General features: G+C 41.4%; 1 protein-coding gene across 25 annotated transcripts in view; it reads left to right on the top strand.

The window, feature by feature from the left end:
• The window catches only part of KALRN (kalirin RhoGEF kinase), an 809,955-nt gene that overhangs the window by 583,735 nt on the left and 203,104 nt on the right, over positions 1-23,116 (top strand). For 6 of the 25 annotated variants that reach the window (XM_055128092.1, XM_055128093.1, XM_055128091.1 and 3 more), the window contains exon 34: positions 3,580-5,005. The exons of the other annotated variants lie outside the window; for them this stretch is intronic. In XM_055128092.1, coding sequence (XP_054984067.1) covers positions 3,580-3,642 — 63 coding nt within the window. In that variant the 3' untranslated portion in view covers positions 3,643-5,005. Of the gene's footprint in view, positions 1-3,579; positions 5,006-23,116 lie in introns of those variants that run through there. 25 annotated transcript variants of the gene reach the window in all.

Here is a 23,116-nt window from a genome sequence, read left to right as displayed (position 1 = left end):
CCTCCCACCACCTCCCACAGCCTCCCACTGGCCAAGTCCAAATGATTCAAAAAACACTCAAAGTAACATGGGGTTTGGAGGGCAGAGAGGAGCTCAGTGGTAAAGCACTTGCTGTGCATGTCTGAAACCTTGGGTTTAGTCCCTGCGGCACACCTGAATGCACAAGTGAGTTTGTACATGCACACACACACACACACACACACACACACACACACACACACAATATTTTAGCCCAACTTGGTAAATCTTATTTCCCCTTCCTGATAAAGTGATTGAAGACACCTGAACTTAAAAAACAATAATTTTCCTTATTCTGTGCATTTCAAGTGGGAATATCTCCCTCCCTTCTGTGCCTGATGGAACAGGGCCAGATGTAGAGAGGGCCATTTACTGGGCCTTAGTTATGCAGATAGTAATTCAGGAACATCCCTGCCTCGGGGCTTCCTTATCCATCAGATGGAAGCACCCATAACACAGAGTCAGCTGAAAATGAACTTTAAAATGTATTGCAAATAACTGCCTCATAACTCTTCATGGAGCAAGAAAGAGTATAAACTATAACATATTACCACCATGTATGGATATTTTAATACACTGGATGACAGGGATGGCTCTGGTGCACCCAAGGATAACAGAGCATCTTTCTATAACTCAGAGGCTCCTGTGATTCGTGTCTAGTGTTAGATTCAAGCCTGCAGTCTACTGAACAAGGAAGTGAAGAGTTTTTGTGAAGTGGGCTGAACCTGAACTACAGCTCTTCCACATCCCCCAAAAGGAAACAGCAGGGAGATCTAGTTAACCAAAGCCTCCTAGAGTGGGTATCACTGGGCTTTCACCCTATGCAGAGTGATAAAGTCAAGTGGTGTGGTTTCTGAATGCTGGTAGCAGTGAGCACACAGCTGAAACGCAGTCAGACTCGGTTAGTCCAGTGGCGGTGTGACTGGGACTTTAGACAGAGGTTCTGTGCTGCGGAGTCTGAGCAAAGTGACCCATAAATCACCAACGAAGGTTTTGATAAAGCTATTCCTAAACACTATTTTTGCCTACTAAACCAGAAGTATGCCAGAGGTATAGGCTAGAGAATGTATATGTGGACTCCAAGCTGGATTTCTAAATAACAGCATTAACACTTCAAAATATATTTAATATCATGTCTTCATACTTCTGTTTAAACTTTCCCCACTAATCCATGCCCTAGATCAAATGTTTTAAAAGCCATCTTGTGTGAGGCGGAAGAGATAGTATAGCAGGTAAGGCAATTGCTTTGCTCATGGTGCACCTAGGTTTGATCCAGGAACCCATATGGTCCCCCAAGCCCTACCAGGAGTAATCCTTGAGTGATGAGCCACCAGTAAGCCCTGAGCACCACCAGGTGTAGCCCACCAAGCTCTCCACCAAATAATCTCTGAGATCACAAATGGCTCTTATTCTTAGAGTTGTGGGGTATAGATTGGTATAAGTATTCTTTGAGGTACTATTGGGCTCTTTTTTTAAAAAATGGTTTCAGGTAGAGATATAGTATAGGAGTTAAGACTCTTGCCTCACTGTGACAGATCCAGGTTTTGTCTCTGGCACTGCATATGGTCTCCCAAGCACTACCAGGTGTGACCCCTGAGCACAGAGCCAGAGTAATCCATTAGCACCACCATTGTGGCCCAGTATTTTCCCCCAAGATAAAATAAAATAATGGTTTCCTATGCAGATGAACCTGAATTTTGCTGAGGGTTTTAGAGGACACCTAACACATTGTAATCCACAGACACAAACATACAACTATCACGTAGCAAGTGAATTTTTCCTTCATAGAGGACATTTAGCACAGTTACTGGGAATAGATTTGGAGTCAGGCCACTCCCATTTCATATCACAGTCCTTCGTTTGCTGTTTGTATGATCCTGGGCAGGATCTCTCAGTGCTTCCGTTTGCAAAATGGGATAATGGTATTTCCCACCCCATCAAGTTCTAGAGCACGTTATAGTGAAGCAATGCATGCCAGATACTCAGCACTTTACCTGGTATGTGGTCAGTACTCAATAATCATTAGCCATGAATAATAATGCCAAGAGAAGTCTTTTTAAATGTCCTCCCCTTCAGAATTTTAGTTACTGTGGAATGAGTAGAATGTCAAATTCAGCTTGTTTTAAACTACTAGATTCTGCCTCCACAATAAATATGACAACCTTATAACATATCTATAAACTAAGCTGCTAATGACAAAGGTGACACGGGAGACCAGCTAAGTGATGCCACAGTTCCTCCCCCACTAAAATTCAGTGGAGTTCAATGCTCATGGATGCCTCCACTGCAACCACAGAACCCTTCTTGGGGAAGCCTTCCCAAACCCTCAGGCCCTCTCACGCAGGCCAGGATGACTCTCATTTGAACTGTTCCCTAACACAGATCTTACCAGACTCTTTTTCCTCCCATATTGAGCTGAGCCAGTCAAATGTGAGATCATACCCTTCTGTTTATCTTGAATTTTTTTCTGGCTGCACTACTGTTTTAAAAAAAAATACTTTTCTCCTGGGGCAGGACATAGTACAGCTGTTAGCATGACCAAGATAGGTTTGATTCCCAGCACCACAAGGTCCCCCAAGCATTGCCCAGTGCAGCCCTAGGGGTCCCCAGCATCACCAAGGTGACCGCGTAATCCCCCCACTTCAGAGTCCAACCCTTACATCAATCCCATGAGCCAGTTGTCTGAGAATCACTGGTGGAGCCACTGGACCTCCTGGGCATCACTCAGGAAGTCAAGTCACACATATTTTTCCTCCTGTAGTACTAGTGGGTTACTCCTTACAGGCACTATCTCTTCAAAAGCAGTGATTGTGTTGGTGCAGCCAGCCCAGGAGGGTGTGTGATCACACTCAGAATGTGGCAGTTGGGCCCCAAAGACTCCAGCTGTCCCTCCTGCCCACCCCCCAGCCTCACAGCCCACACTAATCAGCTGCGTGCCTTGGCAGATTTATAAACAATCACATGTCACAGACCCTGGAAACACTTGAATTCGGAAACTCTGAATCTTACTGCCAAAGATATGCTACATGAAGGACCGTTTCCTTCTCCCAACAGAATGTCACAGTTGGACGCCTAGGTAAGACATGGGGACCCTAAAAGTTGAAACAAGAAAGCAAATAAGCAGTCTATGAAATAAACACTGATGGGAGCTGTTATTAGGGCTAGCTCTTGCACCCTGTTTACATCATTCCTGGTTGCTCTCCTCCACATCTGGGACTTTGGGAGGCCATCGTAGTACTGACCTACCAGGACTCACACCAGGAAAAGTGCATGCATGTAAGCCCAGTAAGGTCAGCACAAGCGGCCGGTCAGCGATCCTCACCTGGATCCTTTACTGGCTGGCTGCCTCTGCGCCTTCATCTCGAGGCCTGTCTGCAACGCAATTTGCTTCCTCTTCAATGACTTGTGTGTTTGCCAGGTTGCACTCTGTGTGTTGGGTTGCTAGAAATACAGTAGATTGCGCTGATGATTTAACTGTTTTCTGTAAAAGACTATGGGTTCTCGTGCAGATTTTTGCCAAGTTATATGCAAATCACAGAGCCCCGGCCCTTTTCTTAACAGGATGGCAACCTTGCTCCTCGGTGGCACCTGGGACCTGGAGATCCTTTCTCCACTTACGTTTAGCGCGCAGCCTGGGACTTGTCCCTGCAGCTCACCCGGTTGAGACCTCCCATCTGGACTCCCATCATCCACCTCTCTTGAGACTACTCTGGCAGGGTTGATCTGGGTTACAGCCTTTGCTCAGAGGGCAACATGTTCCAAGCGAAATCTGCCCACCCGGGCCATGGGCTCCCCCCTTGGGTCTCCCTACTTCTCGGCTGGTTGCGAGCTTCTCTCCAAAGTCTAAAGTGCTGGGACAGGAGGGACCTGTGAGAGGCCCATGACCCAATTCACTTCCCCTAACACCCTGTCTGAACACCAGTTTCCCCCACATACACTGGCCCTCGCTGCTCTAAAAGTCCACCATGTGCGTGGCAGGTTCATTGGAGGGATGTTCTTGTCAATGAAGTTTTCCCCCAGGTTGAAAGTTTCTATTGTCTGTGGCCCCCAATCTGGACAACTCCATCTTTCTAATCTAACTTGCCTCCTTCGTGTGATGAGAAGGAGGGAGGCAGAGCGGACAGGGGTATGTCTCATGGAAGACAAGGGTTCACGCTAGCTGTTCCTGAATTCTGGCACCAGTCACTCCCCCCAATACATGTTCTATCTGCTTTGACAGACCCAGGCGTTGCCAGGGTTTCTAGCTCCCCCCCAACCTCACTCCTGAGGATGAAAGACCACCTCCCAGCTAAATTTGCTTCCAAATTATCCTGTGGGGGAGGGGGTGAGAGGAAATGTAAATGAAGCAAACTGGCCACATATTGCCAATCGTTGAGACCAGATGATGGGTACATGGACTTTCGTTAGGCCATTCTCTCTACTTTTGTATATGTTTGCAATTTTTCGTAATAAAAAGTTAAAAAATAAAAAAAGTCCTCCCATTCCCAGGACACTCAGGAGAGATCCCCTGCCCTTGATACAGTTTCATGAAAATCCCACCCCAGGCAAGAAGCAAAGATGATTCCACTCTATATAAATATATTAATTTTCTAATTTTTTAATCCCCACTCCTTTATTTTCGATAGACTAAACCTTATTTCTAAGAGGTCCCAAAGTTGGGTTGACTTCCCCCAGCTGGGTTGGGGGGGAGGGGGCTGGGTAAAGGGTTCCCTTAAATCTGAAAGTTTACACTTCATGTATCTCACAATCTGATTGTGAGGATGGGATTTGTTCAGTGTTCTGAACTCCGTGAAGGGTGCGCGCTCTCGATGCAGAGCGCCATTCTTGGGAATTGCACCTGGCTCAGGAAAGGATTGTCTTTGTACTTGAACTTAAATCTAATGGAGAACTTAACATGGGCATTTGCATGACTGAGAATTGCTGCTGTCTCCCCCTCCCCCGTATGTCACTTTCTTGAATGTGTTCTAATAAAATTATTCTAAAGCAGGCTGTTGATATACGATGATTTATACTTTTTCTTGAGTGCTGAGGCCCTTTATTTTCTGCCAAGAATCCACCCCATTCCACTTTCTGGAATGTCTGTCTGCTTGGGGACAGATGCAGTGAGGGTACATCTGGCATGATGGTAGCACCACTGATCACAGGCACTGGTAGGGGTCATGCCAACCACAGCAGTCATGTCTTCTGGTTGACTAGAGCAGGGTTGTTTTCCTAAATAAAGATGAGTGAGTGTGGTGGGATGTGGCGTGGGAGTGACTGGAGGGGCCAGGACGGAAACAGGATAATTCACTCTGCCAGGGAGGGAGGGTGGGAGCAAAGTGGAATAAGAGACAAAGGCAGCCAGAAAGAGAGGCAGCGCTGTACAAATTCTGCTCAATTCTGTTCAGGTTCTCTCAGCACTTTTGAACGAGAATCAGTTGTTCCATTTTATTTGCAAAAATTGCACCTTTTGCTAGTAAGTCATAGAAAGTTACAGATCTCAGAATCCCATTATACAAAATGAAAACAGAAGAGGAAGATACATATTTCCAAAGGTAGATGTTTTGGAAAGCACTTTCATCCCCATTTTTATCCCCCTTTAGCCTCAGCTAAACTGGTCAGGGTGCCCTCTGGGCTGGAAACCAACTCTGTGTCAATCCCTGGGCACAGAGACATTGACACCCTTTAGGAAGAGAGCAGCAGTAGCATACAAGGGGACTTCCACTGGGGCATCCTTCTCACTGGGTGGGGGAGGAGGAACCTGATACAGATTTATAAACTCCTAGAGAGGCTTTTTATAGCCACGTTGGTGTCAACTCTGACTATCTTCATTCATCAGATAAAGAGATGGAACCTAAGAGAATGAAGTAACTTGTGCAAAGACAGAAAGACGAATAGCAGCAGATCTATGATTCAAATTCAGGTCTCTGAACCCTACACCCATGATTCCAAAACCCAGGTCTGATGGCTCGGTGCTCATCCTGGACTCTCCCTTGCACACTATCCAAGGTCCTCACTTTATTGAACCATGCAAAGTCGTCCTGCCTTAGATGGTAGAGAAGAAGAAGCAAAGCCAGTTTCTGCTCCGGTGATCAGAGAGTCTTGCCAGGCAGGGTCTTTGTAACCTACATCTGCAGAGCTGATGAGAGTGAGGTCATTATTTGCTTTTCTTGGGATTTGCTCACTCAGCAAATACTTGAATGTTATAAGTACTGGACATTATGAACTAGGTGGACAAAAGTCCAGCTCTCTTCTCTCAAAGCTGATTCTAGAGGAAATAAAGAACCCAGTAAGACATGATTGGATCTGTAATCATAATTGGAAGGAACCTTGAAGATAATTGAGTTCAACATATAAAAATCTGAGACCCAAAAATGTTGTTTGCCCAAGAACATATTACAATTAATGGCAAAATAAAAACTAGAATTTGAAACACTTGGTTTTTATTTGGGGGCCAGACTACACTCTTCATTGTATAGCCACAAATTTCCCCTCACCTCAGCCATCCATGTAACTGTATCTCACAGGGCATTGTTCCCAGGAAAAACTAGTGCACAAACGTTATGTTTATAATTCATATCTCTAATGAATCAAAACTCCCGAGGAGGGCATTTTTCTCATTTCCATATACCACACTTTCTTGGTTGTCATCAATTTAAATATTGACTGTGGGCCCATGAGGTATCAGGCATAGTTCTCAGAGCTCAGACACACCAGTGACAAAAGAGACTGCCCTCCTGGAGCATGTATTCTAGCTGGAGGCTGCAGGTAACAAACAGAACCTGTAAGTACATAATACAGAATAGAAAGCAACAAGTGCAACAAAAATAATAAAGAAAGGGATGTAGGTAGAGTGCTGAGATTAAAGTGCAGTTTTAATTCAGGGAATTGGGAGAAAGGGCTCCTTGGGGTTGGGGGAACGGTATACTGGGTCACCAGAGACAGATCGCAAACCACTGTGCAGTGTGGCTGAAAACTCCCACAGATCATCTCTGATCTGTGGGAAACCCTAAAGTAAGGGTTTCTCACTGGCGTGTCTTAGCCCCCATGTCCTAGCTTTCCCTTTTCTCCTTTGGGCTCAGCGCATTCTCAAATTTGAGTGTAAATCAGAATAATCTGTACCTCAGGTTATCAAAGCACAATTCTGAGACCAGAGGAGCCTTGCATGTGGCCCAGTGTGGTTTGATTGTGGCTCTATGATTGTTCCCACGAGTACCACAAGGAGTGACCTCTGGGCACAAGCCAGGAGTAGCCCCCTGAACATCATCATGCACGGCCCAAACTCTTCTCCCTAAAAGGAAGAAAAAAGAAAGACACACAGATTTCTGAGTTTGACCACTAGAGTTTATGACACAGTAGGTTAGGTCAGGAGTGAATCCAATAACTAATATTTCTAATGGACTCACAGATAGTCTTGATGCCGCTCTTTCATGAACAACCTAGGTTAAGCTATATTAACTATAAGGTCCCTGTTGAAGCAATACTATTACCTGAGAACAAATGCATCTATTCCTTAGGATCCATGCATGATCAAACTAGCTGTCTTTGCAGAGGAGGATTATTAAGAATATATTTTTATAACTAGGGTAATTTAAAAAAAATTAATCCCAAATCCCTGAGCACTGAGGAATAGTTTGGCAAAGGGCAGATCCTGAAATGGTATTGACAACAATTATTTTACTGCTTGTCAGTACTTAGCAATTTCAAAACATTGAGCAAGTTCTTTTACCCACTAATCTCCTTTGACTCAGTAAATTTGTTAGATGTCATTATATTATTAGATTTAAAAAATGACAAATGAGCAGTTGTCTGGATTTCTTTGTGAAAACTCACCAATATGAAAACTCCCATTGCTGTTAGCATAGTTAGTGCACTCTCTCCATCGACACCCTTACACTAGCAGTAGCTTTCCTTTAGGACCTCTATCCTTGAATCATTAAAATCGAGGATATTTATTTATATACATCATCATCATCATCATCCCATTGATCATGGATTTTCTTGAGCATTCTCAGTAACGTCTCCATTTGTCCTAGCTCTGAGATTTCAGAAGTCTCTATTTACTCATCCTTCCCAACCGTGCCACATTGGAGGCTCTTTCAGGGTCAGGGGAATGAGACCCATCATTGTACTGGTTTTGGTATATGAATACGTCACGGGGAGCTTGCTAGGCTCTCCCATGTATGTATACATACTGAAGTTTATATGGAGAGAGGGAGGGGGGAGATAGGGAACAAGCCTTTTGCACTATTCAAAATTCCACCTGCTGCAAGTAGATTAATCTTGTGAGAGATTAACTGGCAGATTCTAACGCCCACATGAGCTTCCAGTTCATAAATACACTGCTCTTCTATTGCCGGGCATTGTACAAAGGGAAATATTAACCCTCGAGCCTAAACTTGAACTAATTATGAAAGCAAACCTGCCTGTGCGGGTGGAGAGAGGGGTCAGGCAGGCGGTGCAGGGTGTTATCATATAAAACACACATAAAACTCCCTACAGGCAAATCAACACTCTTTTGATTGCAAGTGCTACTACTTCCATTACATTCATAGAAATAATTGTAAGTTTTCTATCTCACTAAACGCCGCAACAAAAGAAGAGTGGATTTCACTAACCTAATAGCTAGAGAACTCCTTCTCAGGTTTTAGGGATTTTTGTTTTATTTTGTTTTGCTTTTATTTTGTTTTCGAGCCACACCACACAGTGTTCAGTGCTTACTCCTGACTCTGCACTTAGAAATCACTCCTGGCAGACTCAGGGGACCGTATGGATGCCAGTGATAGAACCTGGGTTGCCCACATTCAAGACAACACCCTACCCACTGTACTGTCTCACCATTCCAATGCTCTCAGGTTTTTCTAATATATCAGAAAAAAAATGATAGGAAAGAGAAAGCCTGCTTTGCTATTTCCTATCTTCTGGTTATGCTCTTTGGTCCTGCATTGATTTCTTAGTAAGGTTTCCCCTTGCATCTCATTTCCATTAAACCCAGGGGTTACAAGGAACAGTCTTCAACTTCTGTGGTATTTTAGTCACATAGGAAATCAGCTTTTCAGAACTTTTCCAAAGCTGACTTTCAATTTATGTACGTTCTGACTTATTCCTCAGACAATCATTGGCATCACTAAGTCAACAAGAATTTCTTAAAGCACTGTTCTGTAAAAGCCAATATGCTGTCCTATAATAGCCAATGAATAGCATACAAATCTAAATTATCAAAATTCTGTCCTCAAGAAGGAGGCCGATGACAGAGTCACTTTGTAAGTTTTATACATGTCTGAATGTTGAGTTTGCATTCAGGTATATTCTAAGAGTTTCTCCCTATATTCTCTATATTTGCTGTATGTTCAAAGAAAGCTCATTGATGAGTTGTTTTGGCTCATCAATATGTCAGCATAAAGTTAGCATCATTAAGAAAGAAAATAACTGGAAGAACAGTGGGTCCTCCAGAACACATGGAAGTAGGCATCAGTAGTCTACATGCATGACCTAGGGAGCAGCATAAGGTCTTGTGTCTGCTGCACTGTCATGTTCTCCTTGTACACCATGACAGACAGAATACATGAGTACCATAAAGCTTAGATTATTTAAAAATCCTACATTGAGGATACAGAGAGATAAGTGCAGTGGGTAAGATGCGTACCTTGCAGGCAGTTGACCCTCCTTCAATCCTTGGAACTGCATATCATCCCCCTAAACATGACTAGGAGTGATCCCTGAGCACAGAGCCAGGAGTAACTCCTGGACACAACCCGGTGTGGCCCAAACCACTCCCCTAAAAAAAATTCCATGTTGATAAAAGATCTACTCTTTTCGATGAGCTTTAGTCTCCAGAGTGTGTTGCAAATATCATTTTTCCTTCAAAGAAATCACTTCTGCCCTCCATAACACAGAAACTGAGTATTTTTTACAAATCTCTGTACATACACACATATATGACTTATAAAATGTAGAGGATTCATTTAGATTAGTATTAAAGGTTCTACGAGAAACAGACATGTGGACCATCATCCAAAAATATGGGTGTCTGTGTGTGCATATATGCACACGAATACACATGTATGGGAAAGGGATTGATGCCAGTAAAAGGACTTTTGAAGATGTAAGACCTGTAAATGCATTCCAAAGTTATAGTTCCTGAAGTGTCCTTAATCATTTTCAGGTTTAGCCTCCCCAAAAGTTGTGGACAGGGTCTGCTCAGGCCTTAATTCCACTTTGTTTTAGGTTGGGTTTTGTGAATAGTGGACTCTCAAGGCAAGGGCTAAGGACCAGTATCAGACATGTCCTTTGAACAGTTTCTTCCAGCTATGCAAACCTGCCCTGGCCCAAGTTTTATAGCACAGGCGCTGCTTTATAAAGCAGGCTTTATTTATTTTTTCAGGCTTCCCATGACCACCAAAGGTTCTGGGGCATGGTAATAAATCACACATAGTATGGGTTGGTGTGGTCCTAGAGGCAGTCACAGAACGTGTTATTAGAAATAGCAATGATCAAAAAGGAAGTTTCCATGTAGCTACCATTTCTTGGTTGGTGGAATAAGGAGTACAATTCTATCCATAAAGATGTTCAGGGATTCTATTGTCTATCAAGGTCTTGTCTGACCTTTCAGTGGGCCTGAAATCTATGCACATTGTGAGGGGCTGCAGATTGGGTGTTGTGGATAATATGCATCGGGATCAAGGGAAGTACTAGAGAAGGGATTGGAGGCTGAAACTTACTGATGTTGAAATAGGGTTTAGATTTCATGATGTGGCCCTCTCACTATAAGAATGACCCTGAAGTCTGACACTGGTATCTCATAGATTTGTGAGGATTTTCCTGGGCATCTGGACCCTGAGGGGAGCAAGTTCGTGATTAAATTGATTTACCAAAGTAGGTTTCTCCATTTGGAAATTATCAGTAGAAATTAGAAGCATTGTACTTCTGACACTCTTCCTACACTCTCATCCATTACAAAAGATGCTGATAATTAAAATGCCCTATTTTTTAGGGCATTTTAGGGAACCACCAGCAAACTTGTGGGAAATTCACAGATACTGTTCCAAATGATCTCGTATCCTCTGTCCACACTCTTAGATTTGAACATAGTAGCTTTTAAATAGAATAAGCCATTAACATGGTGGCCCTTGCAGTGTCCAGTGGATTGATTGGTGTTATGGAATGTACATGGGGCACTCCAGCTTACTGGCACAGGGCATGGTTACTTGTAGGACCAGCTCATAGAGTTCCTTCCAGAAGAGCTGCTCCACACATTATTTCTAGTGTTCAAGGACCTAGTGCTCAGAATTTAAAGTGAGAAGTTAATTACCCTAATGAATATGGTAGTGTTACAGAGATGATTGTAATACTACCATATTTTAGACCATCACCACATGCCAGTTTTCCATCATGCCTTTGATCTCAAATTTGAATCTCATGATCAGAAATCTGGTTAATTTATTTTCCCCGAATTATATATCTAATAAAATAGTGCATATGTGAGCAGAAGTGCCAGTAGGAGTTCAGAAAGTTAAGAAGACAATTAATAGAAGGCCACTAATCAATATACTGGGCACATTGATCTCTTTGGAAAATGTTTTAGGGGTATCAAGAATTATACCCAAAGTAATATGGTTTGGGTTCTAGGGTCTCTTCAGTAAAATAGAACCCATAAGGTTAATACATCCTCAGAGATTAATGAGTGGTCATTCATCCAAAATCACATGAAAATAGTTATTGTTTAAATTAACTCTCAATGAATACTACTAATTTATGGTAATCTCACTTATTCACTCGCCAAATACTTATTTAATGTGCCTGAAAAATCCAGGGAAGGGCTCCTTTTCTCATGTAGTTCACATTATGGTAGGAACATAGAAAAATATGTATGTATATATGTGTATGTTTAATTCTGAATGGTGACATACTAGAGAGAAAATATAGCTACAAAGGGACATGTAGAAAAGTAGTGCAGAGAAGATGTGAATTTGACGTAATGAGCTTAAACTATAGTGAGCTCCTTCTCTAAGCAGAGAGGGTAATGAGGCTGTGACAGATGGGAGACTGAGAGGAGGGAGGGTTTTGCTAAGATCGTACATAAGCTTTTCGAGATTTCTCTTCCTTACCATCAATAAGAGGTGAAAACTTAGGGAGGAGTGGTCCTTTCTGGGACCAGGTAGGAGCTCTCAGGTTATAAGGCCTCATCCCTCAAGTCCTTGCCTTCATTGGAACCAGAATGATACTCAGAAGTATGGCCAGGGGTCACTGGGAGCTGCTGCAATAGTCCGGTCCACAGGAGTCAAAGGACCCTTTCTGATATATGTTAGCTTAGGTAAAAGGAATCTGGACTTTATTCATAATTATGAAGTCTCATCTATGGAAGTGGCCTAACATCCCTCAAATGTAAATATTCTTGAAAATAATTTAAGGTAGGGTCTAAATATAAAATTAATCTACTAGCTAAGTTTTTATAGAATACCCTATTCAAAAATCTCTAGAACCTCAAAGGAGGAATGCAGATTCTGAGCAATGGGATATGATACTAGTTTTGCTGTTAATAGGATATGATACTAGGTTTGCTGTTAATAGGAATGCCTCTTACTGACCTCCCCTGTTCCTATTAGACCGCAGAGTACCTCAAGTCTAGCTTGATAAGGTTCAACAGCAGAAGGAAGAATAGTTTCCAACCATATCTACTGTGAAAAAACCTATATCCAGTTCTGGACAAAGGCAAGGAAAAAGTGTCCCTGTTCTGCTAATCACAAACAGCATGGGTACCAGGAAATCCAGTGAAATAACATAGGGATACATGCTAGAATATTGAGGTAGTAATTCATAGTGAACCTGTTCTTTGGGCCAAATAATAGATATGTTCAATATAGACCCCAGGAGTGTGGCTCAGTCCTAGTGGTGTTACAAATACAGGCCCCTCCTCCCCGCGTTTCTTCTCCCCAGCTACCACTTAGAATGTACAGCTTGGAAGTTTCGGAGATTGACTCTCTTCTGGCTGCCTCAGGAAACAAGCTTATGAGTTTGAAGCCAATTGAAAAGGAAGATGCACACACATCACACTCACTTCCATCATCATGTTTTGTTCCCACCGATATGAAAAGGCTCATTTCTCAAAAGATACATGCAGGACTAAGTCTATTGAGTTGTCTGACATTGCAGTTAGGGAAACATGGTCTCAATTGACATGAATTAGCTTTTCAAGAAAAGGGCTGAATGAGATGAGTTCAATGAAGTTCAGATATTGACCGAAGAGCTGTTTGGGATTGAGATGAACAAAATCATATTCTCTGTGTGGCTATGAAAAATCACAAGTTGCATTTGACTATTTTCTCTTTTCTTGAATCAACATGTGCACTCAGCAGAAGGGCATCATGCTATATTTGCTGTTGGGCAACCATCTTTTTGTCTTGGTTGATAAAGAGGGAAGCAGTGTAAAATTAATACAGAAGCTTCAAGGTTGTAGTCAAAGGAGCAAATGGATCATGTGTGCACCTAGGCAGGTGCACAATGTATGAAAATCTTCTGTGGAGTTCGATCACTGACAGTTCAAAGAATTTTGATGAGTGTTCATCCATCTCTCAACACAGTTTTTAATGTATTACTCACCCATGGGTTTTCAGATGTACCACTTGACTTCTGGGGCTCCATAAATCATCTTTAATTAAGAATGGCAAATAAAAAGTTTGAATAATGAAAATCACCAAAAAAACAAAAGCAATAAATGAGTGAATAAACCTATCAGAACACATGCTCAAATAAATGAAATAACTGCTAGGAGAATTTAAATTCATTTTAAAGTCTCTTTATTTGTTTGCTTCACTGAGTTTGTTGCCAGTGAGGACATAAATCCCAAACATTTGGAGACATGTTTCTCTCTGCCCTGTCTCATCCCTGCCTTGTGCTTCTCTTTAAATATTTCTGAAGCTGCAAGAAATAAAAAATGTGAGGATTGATGCATCTGTTTGAGGGATCCCAAGAGATAGGTGATCAACAGTGGGTTCTGTGCCAGTTCCCTGAAAGCAACGGAAGCTGGACTTCAACTTTTATTGAGTTTTCAGACATTCCCAAAGGAATATAAAACATCACCCTTAATTGCACATAATTTACAGTCCAATAAGGAGAGAGAAAATCTAAATATTCAAAGAATAAACTAGGACTCCTTATTGCAGTAGCCTGAGATCCAAACGCTTGGATGATTTCTCCTTCCTCTGTATCTCTATCCAATACCAAGAAAGGAAGTCAGAGCACATAATAGAAGGAATCTTTGTTATTTTTAATTGCAAAACTAATATAGTAGTAATAGTAAAACAATAAAATCCATTACATCTGTTCAAATTGCATTTAGATTATATATATCTATATCTTAGAATGATTCCTATATCTATCACTTACTCTCTCTTCTATTTTTCCCCGCCATTTTCCTAATGTTTGTGAACCCCTATGAGTATTCATCCCCTCAGATAATTCCATTCAGAGAAGAGAAATATCAGTCAGGAGGTATTTGTGTATCAGATATATTAGTCAGGATAAGCCATGTGTGACAATGAATAACTAAAAATATCAGTTACTTAAAGCAAGGATTTTTTCCTGGCAACACTGCTTGTCCATAATGGGTTGGCATATGTTGCCATGGGGAATTAGGGAGGAGGACTGATGGAACAGCTTCTGAAGTCTACAATTTCCATTCCAGACAAAAGAGAAAATTCTAGAGAATTTTAACCTGCAACTAAATGAATTCAACCTGGGAGTGCATTACCAACAGAGCTTATAACTAGTCATATAGCCCTACTCAATTAATAGGAGTCAGAAAAATAATGGAGTTATTTGCCCAGAATAAAAAGTTAGAAATATTTGGTTAATATAAGAAAGATCATATTATAGCTAACATTATATTACATTTGAAAATAACTCATAATTTCATGTTTTGAATCTACTCAATAGATATGTATGTGTTTGTACTTATTTCAAATGCATACATTAAAGTAATGTTATTCATGTTTAATTCTTTGGTTTTTTTAAAAATGTTATTCCTATTTCTTAGTTCCTAGGCCTTATCACTGTTAGACCTTGTGTAGGTTGGGTCAGTGCAAATGTCAATGTGTAATCAGAATAAAAAGATGACAGAATACCTTGCTCTTCTTAAAACTTTGTCCAGACAATACACGTGAAATGATCTAAGGATTCTGGTAAAACATACTCCCTTCCATATTTTCTATTAATTAGATACTAACCTGTGAAATGATCTAAGGATTCTGGTAAAACATACTCCCTTCCATATTTTCTATTAATTAGATACTAACCTGTGAAATGATCTAAGGATTCTGGTAAAACATACTCCCTTCCATATTTTCTATTAATTAGATACTAACCTGTAAATTACTATGTTAATGTACATCTGGCATTAGATTCTGCATTGTCACTGTTACATATCAGAGATATGACCTTTCTGTATCTCTATTGTCAGTCTTTAAAAGGACAGTTTACCTTTTCTACATCAACCATCTTTTTCTTTTTTGTGTGTGCTTTTATTTTTTTTATTAATGAATCACTGTGGGGATACTTTTGTATTGTGATTATAAAATTTTACTGTTAAATGTACAACAGGCCCAGAGCCAGAATAATAGTACTAAAGATAGGGTGTTTGCCTTGCATGCAGCTGACCTGGGTTCAATCCCTGGCACCTCAGATGGTTTCTGGTGCCTCACCAGGAGAGATCCTTGAAAGCAGAGGCAGAAGAAAGCCCTAAATACTTCAACCATCTTTTTCTATATTACTGAATGACCTTGTTCTAAAACTCCAGTGGTTACTGCAGTTACTGATACTACAACCTGTAGTATCACTGGGAAGTCAAATAAAACTCTATTATAAATTACATTCAAATTGTTTGAAAAATTGGACAGAAGTAGATCGAGGCAAGAAAATTTAGCATTGCAATGGTTTGTACTCAGAAAATGTTAGTTTTGTGTAAGTTCTGCTTGTTAGCAAGCTATATGAACTTTGAAAAACATTTTATCCAAGTTATCTCATTTTCCAAAACCTCTTTTATAATTTGTAAAATTAGAAAGTAGTAGAAGTTTAACCTAAATTTTATTCATGCTCACAAGACTATTTTTATAACCCCCAAATCCATGACTTTTACTAGAAGAAAAAGCATATATCTTAAGTATTATGGGATTGAGAAAATGACACTTAAACATAAAGGGTACCCTAATTCACATATTTATTTTTAAAAGATGATACTATAAAGCAAAGCAGTAATTAAAACAGTTTAGCTTTGAAATATTAGCAAACAGGTCAGAAATAGATGGGGGAGAAGGGGTGGAAACTACAGCCTGATGATACAGAGCTGCTAGCATAGTTGTTGAACATCTGAAGGGGGATTGAGGTAAGGACATAGGTGTGATTGATCATTTACATAGATAAACATCTGGAAATTTACATAGATCTTTAACATAGATAAAATGTAGGAAATTCTCTTTGGGGGAGATTAAAACAAGGACACACACTGTCTCCCAGGGACATCTACACTGCTTTTATTTTTTCCCTCTAGTTGTATGTGTTATTAATTTAACTTGCAGTTTTTTGGATAAACACAGAAAGAGACGAAGATCCCAACACTTAGTTCTCTGGGCTCTGAGAGTGAGCAAGGCTTTTACAGTAAATCCTAGACTAAGTCTTCAGGCCAGTTCAGCTTGTCCTTCCCCATGGGGATCCTGTCTCTTAAGTCATAACAGCTTGCATCAAGACCATGCATTTATGCTTTCTGGGCTGTCCCATTTTTTTAATATTATTCTTTTATTGAATCACCATGTGGAAAGTTACAAAGCTTTCAGGTTTAAGTCTCAGTTATACAATGCTCAAACACCCATCCCTTCACCAGTGCACATATTCCACCACCAATAATCACGGTATACCTCCCCCTTCCCTCCACCTCCCCAGCCCCCCACCCCGCATGTGTAACTGGTAAATTTCACTTTACTTTCACTTTACTTTGATTACATTCAATATTTCAACAAAAAATTCACTATTATTGATTTGGAGTTTCTCCCCCCTAAAGTCGGGCTGTCCCATTTTGATGCCAGGATAGCTTTGCCACTTGTCGTAGGTCCATCCCAGTCCCACGGCGGGACGTCCCTTTTTGGGTGTTAGGAACTACAGCAACTGAAGCCTGAGTCAAGTAATTATGACCAAGTAACTATGCCCAGGAGTAGATAGATTTTAGAGTAAATCAATTCCCAAATACTAAGAGCATGTCATTAATGGTCTTTCTATGTTTAATCAAAGAACATTGCTCTATAGTAAAATATAAAAAGGCTATAGGAGAAATAGGAAAGCAGGTACAAATACACAGCACTTCAAATAAGTAATCAAGACTAACTTGGGGAACTGCAACGAGAAGAAAACACAAAGGAAAGGGTAAAGATAAACTTTAATTAAATTAGGGATGCTAGCAAGAGCCCAGTAAGCTTCTCTGAGAGGAGGAAAAGGGGCAATTCACTGATGAAGTCTTAGAGTTAATATCCAACACTATTTTTTCATTTGTTTTTCTATCAACTTATTAAAGAAATTTGTACTACTTCTATATAATCAACTGGGCTAAAGGAGTAGAGAAGGGAAGACCATTGGTAAAATTATTACTGATGTCATAGAGCAAGATATCCAAGCTACATAGGTGAAAGTGACAAAGGGAAACTAGTGTGAATTTGGGTAAAATAGAACTTCCATGAACTAGGAGTCCTTGTAAGACGGATGAAGATCACGGTAGAATTAACTGAACAGTGAGTGGAAGAACAAGTTGTAGTCTAGAGGAAGGACCTGAGACTTTTGCTTCTGACCAGACCAGATTTATCCTCTTCTCTGAAACTCCTAAAAACCAGACAGCATATAAGAAAAACAATTTTGAGAAAAGTAGATGTCAGACTACAAAGGACAGTATAATCCCTGAGATGAGAATCAAAGTAAGTCCTGTTAATACCCTGTCTTATGGTCTTGAGTGTCCAGATTTTAGTGCAGTGAGAGGTAACCCATTGGTCTGCCTGAGTTAATAGGATGTAAACAGGAGTAACGTAAAAGCCAGGCAGCAAGACTTCACAGGACAGAATAGTGGAAAGAAGAGAGCTATCAAAAGAGGATTCTGTGTGTCTTCAGAGGATCTCCCTCAACTTATCAGAATATTGAACAACTCATGTATATGGAAAGAATTAACTAAAGTAATTGGGAAGAGGGGTCAGAGCAAAGGTAGAGCAGATAGGGCACTTGCTATACCTTATCTGCTCACAGCTGACCCAGGTTTGATCCCTGACACGCCATATGGTCCACAGAGCCCAGCAGGTCTTTGTTATACCTTATGTGTGTCCAGACTGATCCAGGTTTGATCCATGGCACACCGATGGTCCCCTCAGACCTCACCTCAACAGAGGAGAATAATGAACCCAGGACAAAATAGGCTCAGGTTCTCCCTTAAAGTCTTAAAAGAGATCAAGAGAGATAGCTCTAAGATTAAGTCCCAGTACCTCCCAAGCACTCCCAGGAGGGGTTCAAGCACCCTGCAGCACTGAGCTCAAACACTAAAATGCCAGTGCCCCAAACACTACTTGAGACCAGTTTCAAGAGCTTTATTAAGGGTGAGGGAGGGGGCACATCCTGAGGTTCTCAGGGCTTACTCTCTGCTCTGCACCCAGGGATCACTCCTGGAGGAGCTCATGGGCAATATGTGGTGCCAAGGATTGAACCCAGGTCTGCTGCAGGCAAGCAATCACCTTACCCACCATACTATGGCTCCACCATGCTTCCCATACCTCATAGAATTTTAAAAGGACCCTCTTGTTTCCATGTAACTTATTTGCTGCAAAATTCAAACATAGTTATAGGAATATAAAGTACTGGATAGTCATGTAAAACCCATAATGTCTGGCATCCAAGAAAAAAACACCAGGTGGGGAGTGGGGAGATCACTCGAAGGGCTAAAGATGCTTGTTTTGCATCTGCCATGCCCCAAACTCAACCCCAGGACACGTGGGTCCCCAGTACAGCACTGGGTGTATTCCTGATGACCCCGAAGCACCACTGGGCCTGAGCAGCACCACAGCACCTGACCCTAGCGCTGGACCACCAGGCCAGAAAGCATTGCAAGGCCCATTATCACTAGGAGTGCCCCCCAGCAGTGCTTAGGAGAGGGAGGAAGGGAGGGAGGGAGGGAGGGAGGGAGGGAGGGAGGGAGAGAAGGAGGGAGGAGAAAATGACCCAAGCTTCGGGGCTCAGCACTAAAGCACGTGCTTTTCATGTCTTTGATCCCTGATACGAAGGTAGGGAAGGGGTGACAGGGTGGGGGAGGGGCAAAAGGCAGAAAGGAAGAGGGGGAAGAATTGGGTGGCCGGGGGGGGGGGGGGGGGAATCAAACTCATCTTATCCTGAATTGACACAGATGTCAGAATAAGCAGACATGGACTTAAAACAGTTATTAACTTGTTCTTTGTATTCGAAAAGTAGGAACATATAACACCAATAAAAACCTGTCTAACTTTGAGGTGAAAACTACAGTATTTAAGGTGGAAAATATCTGGGTGAGTTTAACAGTAGATTAGACATTTCAAGAGAAAACATAATTGTATTTAAAAGCATAGTAATAGTAACTGTTCAAAATGAAGCAGAAAAATAACAGATTTCAAAAGAACAAAGTAAGCATCAGTGATCTGTGGAACACCTTTGAGCAGCCTAAAATTCATGAAATTCATGTAATTGTAGTTCGCAGAATGGAAAGGGGAAGTCAGAAAACATTTTAAATAATAATGGCTGACAAAAACTTCAAGTTTAATAGACTGTAAATTCATAGATTCCAGGATTCCATAAATTACAAACACACAGGAAAGGAAAGAAGAATGGAAGGGAGGGAGGGACGGACGGAGGGACGGAGGGAGGGAGGGAGGAATTATACCAAGACATAACTGCTCAAACCCAGGCCAGAGAGACAGTGAGAGGCTAAGATGCTCGCCTTGGCCAGTGTGGCCAGTGTCAGCCAGTGTGGCTCACCCTGGCTGAGTCCTCAGGAACCCCCACCTCCAGCACCTCACCAAGTATGGTCCCTGAGCCCACAGCCAGGAGGAAGCCCTAAGCACTGTTGGTCATGCTTCAATTGTTCAAAAGCAGTGATAAGAAAAACAGTCCTAAAAACAGCCAGGGAAAAAGACAAATGTGTTATATATGAAGGAATAAAGCAAGGATGACAGTTATTGCTTTTCTGAAAACAAAGAAAACAAGACAACAGTAGATACTCTAAGTGGGATAATGAAAGAAAAAGGAAAACTCTCAAAGTAAAATTCTATACTCACTGACTATATATCTCAAAATGAAGACAAGGTAATTTTTTTCACATGAAGAAGCTGAAAACAGTTCCTTACCACTAGATGTACTCTATAAATTGCTAAAGGGAGTCCCTTAGTTATAAAGAACTTATGCCACAGGTAGATTTACACAAATAAATAAAAAGCACCAAAATGACAAATGCATGTGCAAATAAGCAAGATTTAAATAAAAAAAAGAGCATTTATGAAAGATGAAAGACCTTCTAATCAAACATATTTAAAATAGTCAAAAAAGGTTAAGAAGCATGGCTGAGGAGATTGTGCAGCGGGCAGGGCACTTGCCTCGCACTGGACTCACCCAGGGTCAATCCCCAGAGCCCTGTTGTTCCCCCCTGAATTTGGCTCCCAGGGAGCGCTCTCTCTTCCTGGCTTAGAGCTCCTATTCTGTTGTAGTCTCACTTCACCTTCAACCGTGTTGCTTTGAAAAACGACTCCTGTCCCTTCCACTCTCACAAGGCACCAGGTCCTCTGGGAGAGGACCTGATCCTTCAGACATCATTTATCCCTGACGAACTCCATAAAGGTCCTGGCTCAGAGAACAGTCATGTTTGGAATGTCTATAGGAATGTCAAGGAACAGAACTCAGTCCCCAGAATTAATCAACAAAGGAGATAAAATGAGATCATGGAGCATTTCATTTCCAAAAGAAAGCAGAGGAGGAGGGGAGATGGGAACAAATAACACAAGGAAAAACTAGAAAATAAAGAGCAAAAAGAAAGCACTGAAGTCTAATGATATTAATGACCAGAGTAAGTTTTAAAGGATTAAAATCACAGTTAAAACAGAGATGTTATTATATTTTTAAAGCACAAACTATATATTGCCTACTAGAGGTTTTTTGTTTATTTGTTTGTTTCATTTTTGGACCCCACCTTCCTGGTGCTCAGGAGTTACTTCTGACTCTGTGCTCAGGAATCACTTTTGGTAGTGCTTGGGAGCCCATATGTGATGCCAGAGATTAAACCCGGGTTGCCACTTAAAGAGCAAGAGCTTTATCTCCTACACTATCTCTCCAGCCTAGAAATGCACTTGAAATGTGAGTATACAAATAATATTTAATTGGATGCTATCCTAATACTATTTTTAGAAAAGTTCAAACGGCTACATTAATTATCAAACCAGATTTCAAAGCAAAGAATATTGCTAAAAATAAAGGTGGACATTTTGTGATGATAAAGGGGTCAGTTCAACAGGAGAACCTAGTAGTCCTATAAACTTTTATGCTTATTGGGCTGGGGAGGTGAGGGGAGGGGGAGGTATACTGTGATTTTTGGTGGTGGAATATGTGCACTGGAGAAGGGATGGGTGTTCGAGCATTAGATGACTGAGACTTAAACCTGAAAGCTTTGTAACTTTCCACATGGTGATTCAATAAAAGAATAAATTAATTAAAAAAACTTTTATGCTTATAACAAAAAGACTTCAAAATGAATGAAATCAAAGCTGATATATCTGTAAAGAGATGTAGACAATTCAAAATTCACAGCTTGATGTTTCAATATTCCTCTCTCGGTAATTAATACAGCAAAAAGAAAGTCAGTAAGTATATAGATGATCTGTAGAACAGTCAACCAACTTGACCTAATTAGCACGTAAGAAACATGCCACCCACCAATCTACACATCCTTTTCATGAGTACAAAAAATATTTTATAAGACAGATCATATTGTGGATCATGAAATAAGGAATCAGGTCATGCAGAATATGTTCCCTGACACTGTGGAATTAACTTAGAAATAAATAGCTGAAAGACCTTTTGGAAATTTTCAACTATGTAGGAACTGAGTCACATCCTTCTAAATAGCCTGTGGTTCCAATAAGAAACCAAAAGGCAGATCAGTTTGACTGAATGGAAACCAAGACACTGAATGTGTGGTGTTCCCCTGGAGAGAGGAAGTTGTCTCCAGAGGAGGGACTTAGAACAGTTAATGGGAGGCCAGGGCCCATGGTGGGGCAGTTGTCCACAGAGGGAAGGAAGAGCTTGTGGAGAGATCCGGGAACCTGGGGACCGAGTGCTGGAGCTCCCACAGGGGTCCACTGTCACTCAGCACAGTGGAGTGAAGTTAAGTCACTTCCCTCAAGTTAAGAGGGAATGACTGGAGACAGACATAGAAAGATTGCACTCATCTATGGTATATAGAATAACAGAGTGGGAGACTAACACCCAAGAACTGTAGAAATAAGTACCAGGAGGTTGACTCCATGGCTTCGAGGCTGGCCTCACGTTCCGGGGAAAGGTCAACTCAGAGAAGCGATCACCAACTACATTGTAGTCGAAGGCCATGTGGGGGAAGGGAGTTGCGGGCTGAATGAGGGCTAGAGACTGAGCACAGCGGCCACTCAACACCTTTATTGCAAACCACAACAGCTAACTAGAGAGAGAAAACAGAAGGGAATGCCTTGCCACAGTGGCAGGGTGGGGTGGGGGGGAGATGGGATTGGGGAGGGTGGGAGGGACACTGGGTTTACGGGTGGTGGAGAATGGGCACTGGTGAAGGGATGGGTTCCCAAACTTTGTATGAGGGAAGTATAAGCACAAAAGTGTATAAATCTGTAACTGTACCCTCACGGTGATTCTCTAATTAAAAATAAATAAAAAAAAATGAAAAAAAAAAAGAGGGAATGACTGGTCTGGGAGCAGTCACCAGGGAAGGGAGTTTCTCAGATGGTCGAATTGCACATTGCTTCACCTCTCCTGGTCTCTCCCACCACCTGAGCTGCAGAATCAGGAGTTAGTCCTCCTTGTAGCTGTTGAGAGTCCCTTT

Source organism: Sorex araneus, chromosome 2, assembly GCF_027595985.1.
Source record: "Sorex araneus isolate mSorAra2 chromosome 2, mSorAra2.pri, whole genome shotgun sequence".
NCBI classification, from domain to species: Eukaryota; Metazoa; Chordata; class Mammalia; order Eulipotyphla; family Soricidae; genus Sorex; species Sorex araneus.
The sequence above is the reverse complement of the archived record's forward strand: the minus strand, read 5'-3'. Positions and strand labels throughout refer to the sequence as shown.